The sequence below is a fragment of the Eufriesea mexicana genome, unplaced genomic scaffold (genome assembly GCF_001483705.2).
Source record: "Eufriesea mexicana isolate 0111107269 unplaced genomic scaffold, ASM148370v2 scaffold1523, whole genome shotgun sequence".
NCBI classification, from domain to species: Eukaryota; Metazoa; Arthropoda; class Insecta; order Hymenoptera; family Apidae; genus Eufriesea; species Eufriesea mexicana.
The window spans coordinates 478540-488829 of record NW_016909723.1 but is presented as its reverse complement, the minus strand read 5'-3'; the positions used below and the strand labels follow the sequence as shown (position 1 = coordinate 488829).

The following is a 10290-nucleotide window of genomic DNA, read 5'->3' as shown; positions in this document are numbered from 1 at the left end:
CGGAATCATCCTTGGAAGAAAAGTTTTGGAAAACATTAAGAAACACCGTGACGATACTTTAAAACTCATTTATTGAACATGACATAAAAATCACGATATATGATAATGATGAACCGAGTCTATTGTAAGCTTTCAAACTTTAGATATATTTGTTACCTCCGCGTGTAATATCTTACTCGAATATCTTAACAAACGCTAACGGTTCCATTATTTTATACAAGTATGTATAATTATATCCATGGAATGTGCACCCGTCATCTCGCTTTCTTTTCGATTTTGTACGTTCACGTACTTACATACGTTCAGAAACAGAAATACAACGCGTTAAAAAAAAAAAAAAAAAATAAAAATAAAAAAATAATAAAATAGAAAAAGGTTTCGAATGTTCGCTGCGTATAGTATATATTCTTTTCTTTTTTTCGTTCCTTCTTCTTTGCGATTCTTAAATTTTAGGAAATTAAAACGCAAAAACTCGACGATCGTTTACTCGGTATTTCATTGCCGATAAAGTTTCAAGGATGGAGAAAAGCGAGTGTTACGGGTTTCTCAACAACGAAAGCTATTATTTGTATAAGAAAAAAAAGGGGAGGGGGGAGAAAAAAGAAAGAAAAACAAGAAGAAAGAGATGTAAATAAATAGGTAACGTTAAATCGGAAAAGAATGGGAGGATGATAAAGATTTGCGGTAGCAGAGAATGGACAGGTTGCCAGGAGATAAAGCAACAGTCGTTCGTTGAGTCTAATAACCATATAGTATGCTATATTTTTATGCGATGGAGATTTTGGCAGTGACATTCAATCGTCATGGTTGAGGAGAAAGTCCTTGAACGATTACCGATACTATTACGATATACGTGTATCGAAGAACAAAATGGTTTCGAATCGTGGAAGCGACGATCTCATTTTTTTCTATACCGCAAAAGTATTGCACAAAATATGAAACGACGGGCACATCTTACCGTTAATTACAATGCGAAAGCGTTAATCAGGCCGTTCGACAAATACGTTCCACTACGCGAAGCAGCTGACCCGCGCATTCTAGAATGCGAATGCGACACGGAAAAATTAGTAACCGAAAAATCGACACAGATATCGATCCTGTTTTATTCAAACGGAAACTATCAATTTGTACTTTTATACGAAGTGGTTTTATTAACTTTTCCCAATGACTCGTAGCTCCCGTATCTCCTCAGCCACGCGCTAAAAATCAGCTCAAAATGTCCCGAGTGTATGTATACGTATGTACATATCCGTATATATAAATATATGAATATATATATTTATATAGCTTTATAGTTGCGCGAACATTGCGACCGTAGAATGAAAGTGGATCGAGCTGAAAAAGATAAAATATAAAATATAAAATATCTACTACTAAATGTCTTATAAATTGAATGAAAAAATAACGAACATTCTGCGAACGTTTTTAACCAACGCGAAAAATATGAGATATAAAAAGATGAAAAGGTTAAGGATCCCAATCCACGTTTACTCCGCAGTCCGAGGCCGCCGTAATAAATAGATCGTATTATCTCGTCAATCTCTAAACTCTAATAACACCATTGTTTCTAATCAGTACAAATCAACCAACGAAACGTTGGGACGAAATTTCGCCGAGGTTCGAGTAAACACGTTCACGATCCTCCGTGCGTCCCAACCTTTCGCCAAGCACCACGTTTTAACATCCAATCGGTAGTTCTATTGTTTTTCTGTTTCTCTAAAGCAGTCTTACATATAACGGCAACTTTTGCGAATTAGTCCTCTCTTATTTTTATCCGACCCGATCTTGTACCTATACTTTCGTTCTTTCCTTCTTTCCTTCTTTCCTTCTTCGTTCTTTCCTTCTTCGGTCTTTGCTCCGAAGAGACAGAGGACGAACGGACGCGTCTTTGAAATATTATCTCAACATCGACCATATACTATAATTTATATATATCTCGTATTCGGTTTCGTGATTTTCCAACATTTCACGTGGAATAAGATAAAAGAAAGAAATTTTATATATCTATGTATCTCGAACAGAAGCTGAAGCCAATTGTTCGACCGAAAATGAAAGAAAAATCGTTCGATCCTTTGCTCTCGTTCGGTTGAACGTAGCTGAACGAAGAAAGAACTCGTGTCGCTCTCGCTGCCAAAAGACGCGCACTGATTGACGGAGAATCGAAGCGTTCGTACGAATTTTCGTAGTAACAATAACATTTCCCCAACTCCTTCTTTCATTTTTTTTTGTTCTTTTTCTTTTATATGATCGTTGCAAAATAATTCTACCTTATAGCTTACGGTATCACAGAGTTACACGCGGTATCGTATAATTGCTCCCACTTCGTAATTTCGCAAAACGATAAGGAAAGCGCGTAATCGTCTTATTCCAAAAATTCAGAACGGCAATAGATGGACGCAGACGATGTCATCGTATTACACTTGCTCCAAGAGACACGGACCTTTTTTTAATCTTACGCGTGATTTAATACTGTCGGATTAAAACGATATCCTGTCGTAACTTTGCCGAGAACAATCGAATTACGCGTAATTTTGCCAAAATTCTCGTTGGAAAAATAATAACGCGAACGATGAGAAGAAACTGTACGGAATCATTCTACTCTTTGGCTTTCGACCCTTTCCTTTTTATCGGAAGATAAAATTATATATGAAAGAACGTACAAAGAAAAAATGTACATATAATGAGAAAAAAAAAGAAAAAAAAAAGAAAAAAAAAAAAAACAAAAGAAAACGAGGGGAAGAATAGAAAATGAAACGCGTTAACTTTTCAATCGTAAAATTGCACGTAAGGTATCTCTGTGATTTCATTCGATGTCTCCGAAAGACGTCGTTCTGCGTCCAATTTCCGAGGACACTTTCGTTTTCACTTTCCCAGGATTATGTGAAAAAGATTGCTCTATGTATAACGGATAACAGACTTGACCGCTTATCACGACGGAAGTAATATATTATACTCTAAAAGAATTTAACAAACGCTTCGTAACGGCTAATCAAAACAGCAAAATCGAATACCTCGGGCGCGGGACAGAGGAAAAACGCTATGATACATTTCGATATAAACTGCGAGGATCGTTTCTTTAAAAAAGTATCTTTTACGCGATATCATCTAGCAAATGTGTCTCGTGTGCACTGCGAATACATTTACTTCGAAACGATAGCCGTGAAAAAATCACGAAACACGAACAGGACAAAATTTAGAGCGAAACGAACGTTTGGCGTAATTTGATGAACATCGAGAAACGATATACGCGTATATATTTTACCATCTAAAACAAGATATATGTATGTATATATGCGCGCGCGCGTGTGTGTATGCGTGTAGAAAGAAAAAATTCGTCCCTGTGCGACAAAACATGCGCATAACAATCCTCGCGCGAGAATGAAGAAGCGTAATATTACGCTCGCGTATCGTTTCGAAAACGTGTATTTGCTAGTACAGTATCCAATATTACGCGAGACAAGATGTAACGAAAATTTGAAATAAATATTTACGCGTGTAAGTAAGTACAGATAATCTCGCTCGAACGATACACGATTAAAATAAGTGTAAGTCTTTTCTTAGGCTCCGTTCTTTCACTAGCTCGTCTATATTGTACGTAATACGCATTCGCGCCCTCGTGTATCCCTTCGCAGTTTTCGCGCAAACGCACGCATATTTCCTTTGGAGGCAGCAAGTAATCTTAACGATGAAAACAAGCGTTTCCGGTTGTCGTATGCGAGAAGAACCTTTACAGGAACTCCCTTGATTTCGACGCGAGTTACGCCTCGTTTAGTCACCCCATTTTTCTGCTCGTCCTAATGTTCCAAAAACATATTTACCATGGTTACATTTGATCGGCTACACGCTAAACGAATAATGAAAATATACCGTATAAGGATCTCGTAACGTCGACTGCGAGAAAACTCGAACGGAAGGGAAACTCTACGCGACGTTTCCGATCGAAAAAGATGAAACTCGGAGGTGGAAAAAAAAAAGAAAAAAAGCGTGGGGGCGGGGTGGTGGAGGAAAAAAATAAAGACGAAAGAAAATCCGATCAATTTTTGTCATTCTAGCGCTCGAATTCGTGGAAACGGCGAAAAGTGTAGGCGATGCGACGCTTCAACGATAGCCACACGCTGAGATTTTATGCGCGCGATAATATTATAACGAAGGAACTAGAGCTTTTAGGTCTGGACACTGAGATCCTCTATGATCCTCTCTATATCGACCCCGACTGGCCACGAACCATACACGATTATCGCGTGTGAAACGAACGCGAAAAGAACGCGAAATGAACGCAGTCCAACGTACGCGCGCCAGCATCGATAACGACGAATTCCATCGTGATTATGTACCTCTTTCGTTGGATCCTTCTCTCTCGTCTCTCGTTCCCGATGTTCGTTGTCCATTGCTCTCTTCTCTCTCTCTCTCTCTCTCTCTCTCACTCTCTCTCTCTCGCCGACTGAGCTTCCGCGTAAACTGGACGGAGGCTCACGGTCTTCCTATTCGTTTACCGATCTTCGTTTCGCTTTCTTCTTCATCATCTTCGTCTCTTTCTCTCTTTCCTTTCCTCTCTCTCTCTTTCTCTCTGTTTCGATCTCTTCGTCACCCTAAACAGATTCTGAGAGTTATCCGCGAAAAAAGGCTTTGGTTCTCGATTCTCGCGAATGACTCGGGTGGTGTTTGCCGAATGGGTGGTGAGATCAATGGGTATTGAAAAAGGAGAAACAGAAATCGTGTTTGAGATGGTCGGTGTTCGTGACTGGTTTTCCGGCATCTTTGTTGCAACGATCCAACGGGGAAATCAAAGAGAAAGGGAAAAGAAAAAAAGAAAATAGATCTGGCTGGATTCGCGAAAGAAACGTAGAAGAGAAGTTGGCAACCTACAGGTAGCAGAGATTCGACTGTCGGGTAACAACACGTCGGCCATTTGTCCGTTCTTCTCTAGTCGAATCAAAAGCTTCTGGCTATCTTCCGAATCTTTTCGTTCCAGCGGAATTCCCTCGGCTCCATCGCGTCGCGCGTTTCCGAACACGTCGGTTGTTATACACGCGAGAATCGATCATTATCGTTGCCATCGGCCAACGAATCGCGGGAGACTCCTCGCGCGTTTCTCCTCGCCATTCGTCCGATCCTGTCTCCCCGTATAGCCGTGCTCGTTGTCCTCGTCGTTATCTTGGTTCTGCCTTACCATGCCGAAGGCGACGGATCCGGACAGGATCGTACCACCCCCTCGTGGATCGTCGCGGACGCGGTAACGGGTGCAGAAGTGCGTCGGATCTCGATCGGTTTCGAGCCGGGAATCGGTGGCCGGCCCAAAACCCCTGCACTGTTTCACGACAAATTTCGCTGATCTTCCGCCGTGTCCTCAGCCTTCTTCAACGACCTTTTCAACTTGTCCACCAGTCGGTTGTGAAACTTGTTCAGGGAATTGGAGCTGCCCGTTTTCGGCGGGGACGAGCCGGTACTCTTGCTCGGGCTTTGCAACGAGTTCTGTGACGCCCTCGAGGACGTCCTCGAGAAATGGCGGGAGGTGAGGGGTACCGAACGGTGAGCCGGCGACGTCAAAAAGTCCGACCCCGGCGAGGTAGACAACGACGGACCCTCGGATTTTGAACATTCCGACACCTGCGAACAGAACAGATCCGTCTTTCGGTTTAGCATTAGCGAGTATCCTCCTAACACCCGTTCCAATAATCATCCTCGTTTCCCCGATAGAGCGTGTCCTTTCGAAACGCGGGCCCCGACTACTTTCACTTCGGTCTCGTCTTCTCTGCCCGATTCCGAACGGTTCGCCACGGATTAATCCTTTCGTCCTATTTCCCAATTTTCTCTTCGTGCCTTACGCTCGAACAAAAACTTCCACCGGCCGGGAAAACTCTGGATTTTCCGGTGCCTGTGACCGGGGGTTACGGGATTATCCGTGCGCGCTTCGAACGAAAATTCCAAGACGAAAACCGTGAATTTCCGGGAATAGGATGGCTAGGTAGGCACATAGGTAGGTAGGTAGGTAGACACGTAGGCAGACACGTAGGTAGGCTGAAGTGGAAGCGGCAACACGTGCCGAGTTGGTCTCCGTGCTGCTGGCCGTAACACGACGAAAGATTAACGATCGGATCCGAAACGCGACGTATTCCGTGGGGTGAATTTACCGGCGCGTTGCAGACAAGGCCGGATGATACTCTCGATGCAGCGCGTTACGATCGAGCGCAGTGGTTCGCAATCGAATACGGCATCCAGTAATCCAACCTCTCTGTATATGGGTGAGCACGTGCGCCGCAACCTCGGACACGGCGAATTTCTCGCCGCAAATTCTCTTCCTTTGGTTACGTGCGATTACGTAATCTCCCGTCACGGGTAACCGCCGCGATGCGCTATTCCCACCGAACCACGTTATCGCCGTTCTTCCATCTCGCGTTTTCCCCAATTCTTCCAACATACCACGCGTATCCATTGCGAGCCTTTCACGCGGTAAGGGACACATCACCGTTTCGACTATTCACTCGTTAATTATCGATTAGCGCGGTTCGCGTTATTCGCGCGATTTACCACGCGTTTCGCGTTCCTCGAAATTTGCCCTAACCAACGATACGCCGCTCGCGATTCGAAACGCCACGCGTGTTTATCCACCAGAGAATCTCGCACACGACGAATCGCTGCATCGATGATACACGCAGGATCGATCGCAGAAAAGTATTCAAACGCATATACGCGTAACGTCCAAATTTCGCAACGATTCGATAAAAGTGTCGTTTTCCGCTAATGTAACGACGACGCGCGTGGAACGAGATCAGAAGCGATACGTAACGATCGATTTCAGAGGTCGCATCCGGTTCGGAAGTATGTCCAACGACGTTATCGATAACATCGCGACGCGATGAGATCGAAACGATACGTGTACGCCCGGAAAGATTATCGCGCGCGCGATGCATTACGAAATCGAGCATGGACGTTGCGCAATCGTGCGCCACCACATCGAGGTAGAGGTATGCCCGCGAATCTCGTCGAGAACCGTCGGGGAGGAAAAGAAAGAGAAAAAGAAAAAATATAAAGAAACGCGACGTTGGGTTTTCTCTGGAAGAATCGCACGCTGGCGACGCGTTTTCCGCTCTGTTTTTTTTTCGCCATCGATACCGGACCATGGACAAGGTTTATCTCATAACCTCGTCGCGTACGTGCCGCGATTAGCGCCGCGCTCTTTCGTCAGACCACTTTCGTCGCGCGTAATTATCGACGTTTCTCGGATGACCGTGAAATTATTTGCGATCGACGCGAGCTCGATCCTGTATGTACACACACGTGTGTATATGGAGCATTCGAGAAACATTCGAGATCTCGATTCGTACACAGTCGTATCGTGCGCTCTTAGGTCACGGCGTTCACTTACGACGTTTCGACGACGGGACGACGCGACGCGTCACAGTCCGACGAAAATTTCCAAATAAACCGAATCACGGCACGCTGTTTGTGGAACGACGCGAATTACATTAACCGAGACGTTGGAATGTCGAACAGATCGAACGGAAACTCGTCGCGTAGAGAATAGAATAGGATTGAGTCGAATCGCGTGGAAACGAATGGAATGAAATGGAATGGAATGGAATGGAATGGAATGGAATGGAACGGAATGGAAGGAATCGCGCGAAAACGTAATGACCTATCGCAGCGCGTGATTCGTCGGTTGGATGTCGCGTTGCTGGGTTTCAGGCGGGTTCGTAACGGGCAAAACACTCACCTTCCTACTGCGACAGGCCTGAGGATTGGAACACTCGGAGGATCGTCGACTGCGGTTGGTCTTGTAAATGTCCCACTCGTTTTTCATAACGGGCATCATAAACGCCATCTCGATAGCCGGCACTCGTGAGATACTTTTTCCCTCTATCCCACCGGTGAGTCGCTTTCCTTTTCTCTCACCTAGCCTCTAATCTAGTAGCTGTCTTTGTCCCGCTTGCTCCCTCTATCCGCTCTCTCTCTCTCTCGCTCTCTATCTCTGGAAAGTTCAAACCGGACGAGGACGACGACGAGGGTTCCTGGTTTCGGCAAACGTGGAAAATTTTTCCAAAAGAATTTCGTCGAACCACTCCGCGCTCTCGCTTCACCGAATACGAAACCGTTTATACCTCGCTAGCGGGAATTTACGAGTCGATCGGCGCGTATAAAACGTTTCGTCCTGTCAACGAAAACCGATCGCGAATCGAACCGATTCGAGTGATATCGTGCGTCCGTTTCGATCGGTTTTTCCGATTCGTATCGACGTTGTTAACGATAACAACGACGTGTCACTGCTGATGTTGTCGCCGTTGGAGTTGTCGGTGTCGCTGCCAGCCAGTCGTCGCAGTCGCTGTTGCTGCTGTGTCGACTGGAAAACTGCATACGCGTCGTGCGCTTTCACGGATAGCTCTGGTCGTTTTTTACGGTAGCTCGGCGTGCTGCCTTTTCAACAACGTTCTCGATCACGCGCGTCCGGTCGATGCAGCAGTCCGCTACGGAATGAGCACGCCGATGCTCGTGTAGGTAGATGTAAAACGTCGCGACGGTGGGGACGAGCGAGCCAGCCTATTGGTTCATTCTGAGGCGGGACTCCTACGTCACGGGTTACCATTGATTTTCCAATGTTGATACACACGACGGCATGACGTTCGGGATTGATTTTCTGGCGGCGGTTCCTGCTGGATCGCACGTATACGTTGCCCTGGCCGTATATACGTCAACGTATGCCTCCTTCCCTTTCGAAAGGATCCGCGCTCTACGACCTAACGAGCATCGACTTCCTTCCCGGCCCTTTCCGCGTCTTCCTAGTCCCTCGCCCCTCCGCCCGACCCTCAGCCGCTGCATCCGTTCTTCCTCCCAAAGATACGTTTTCTTCCGGTCTCTCAAGGTCATCGTGACGATTCGCATCGTCCCTTCCGAAATCCGGTTACCGAATAGAATTGTACGTGCGATGCACGTTCGCACGGTCAGCTCGGCACTCGCGATATAATTAGGAATCGCCAGCTCCTATTCTCGGGCTATTGTTCCGCTCGAAACACTTCCGATCCGATACGGAATATTGCGCGTCGATGCTCGCGAACCTTGAGAAGTATAATTTTGTCGCGCTGCCGAAGCGACCAAGCGTCGGAGCGACCTACGGAGAAATCACTGCTAACCGTTTAACGCCACGGCGCTCCAAGGATCATCGTAATCAGATACCTGAAACGGATCGCGCGGAACACGATAAGTCGAAGACCGTTTCTACTCGAATCTCGATAATTTTTCATCGATCGTCGCGACGATACTCGACGAATATCTCGAGCGTTTCAACCGTGACAGCGAATTTCGCGGCGATAAAACGAGTTTCTAATTGGTACTATACCGGCAACTGGTAACCGGTGTACGTATCCGCGGACGATTCTTTATTACCGACGAACGATTGCCACACACGGCGACGATAACGGCGTCGGTAAATTATCGAACGCTTCGGAACCGAGTAGTTCCGTTTCTCTTCGTCCCGATTCCAACGCTACTTGGACGATTTCGATAATTTCAACGAAGGGGAAACCCCGAGAGAAACGTAGTCCCCGCTATCGAGCATAATCTAATCTCGCGATGTATTTTCGTTTGCGCGGTGTTATCTCCGAACCGGATAAAAAACGAAATTTTTACGTTTTTGGAAACCCGAGCATATCGGAAGGGTTAAATGCGACGCAGAGGTAAAATGATCGTACGCCGTTGCTTTCGTAAAAATTAAATTTATTTTGCTTGCAAAGGTACAGGTCTTATGTGAAATAAACGCAATTCGTTTGTCTCGCGCGGTACGCTATCGTTGAGTGATCGAAAAGAAAATTATAGGCACGCAACGTAGTCGAAAACTATGCTCTATTTTCATTTCGCCTAACGTTTCGTAAATTCTTCTTTCTCCTCCCTTAACTGTAAGTACTTATGTAGTTTCGCGTTCGTGCTTCGGACAATAAAGGAACTGTAAAACCTGACTTAGTTTCAACTTAATCGTCGATACTATGATAACGATACTACGATAGAATCGAGCTGCTATTCTCTATTAATCGTTTGCAAATTCGTCGAGTGACGTCGCGTTTCAAAGCTCTCGAGATACTCGCAGAATTTGCACCATCTTGTACTCGCAGTTATACGTACATATATAGCGTTAACGCGACCAGACCTTCGGAAGCTCTGAGATAAGTTGCATTTTTTCTTACAAAGTACTCGAAAAGTAAGCGAATTTGATATTACGATAAAATAGCTTTTTTTCTCCCCTCTTTTTCTTCGTATGCGTATGATAAGAGAAGCATTTGCCAACGTTGCGTTTTACACGAC

At 45.3% G+C, this 10290-nt stretch overlaps 1 protein-coding gene across 2 annotated transcripts; it reads right to left on the bottom strand.

Annotated features, from left to right (window-relative positions):
• Positions 1-2736: 2736 nt before the first annotated feature.
• LOC108548506 (uncharacterized) lies at positions 2737-7841 on the bottom strand. Of its 2 annotated transcripts, XR_001890264.1 has the most exons (3): positions 7715-7841; positions 4335-5607; positions 2737-3794 (listed from the first exon to the last, which is right to left on the bottom strand). XR_001890264.1 is itself a non-coding variant. In XM_017901478.1 (2 exons), exons 1-2 carry the CDS (start codon positions 7820-7822, stop codon positions 5314-5316), a joined length of 402 nt encoding a protein of 133 aa, XP_017756967.1. In that variant the 5' UTR covers positions 7823-7841; the 3' UTR covers positions 3992-5313. The 2 variants fall into 2 exon arrangements, 1 of the variants encoding a protein (XP_017756967.1); XM_017901478.1 differs by lacking the exon at positions 2737-3794 and having other exon boundaries at positions 3992-5607.
• Positions 7842-10290: the final 2449 nt, after the last annotated feature.

What these genes read in the sequence shown, in the direction of transcription:
- LOC108548506 (XM_017901478.1), bottom strand. Translation starts at nt 7,822, where the DNA reads ATGGCGTTTATGATGCCCGTTATGAAAAACGAGTGGGACATTTACAAG. An exon ending in AGGCCTGTCGCAGTAGGAAG is followed by an intron (nt 5,608 to 7,714) that starts GTGAGTGTTTTG and finishes TTCTGTTCGCAG; the next exon opens with GTGTCGGAATGTTCAAAATC.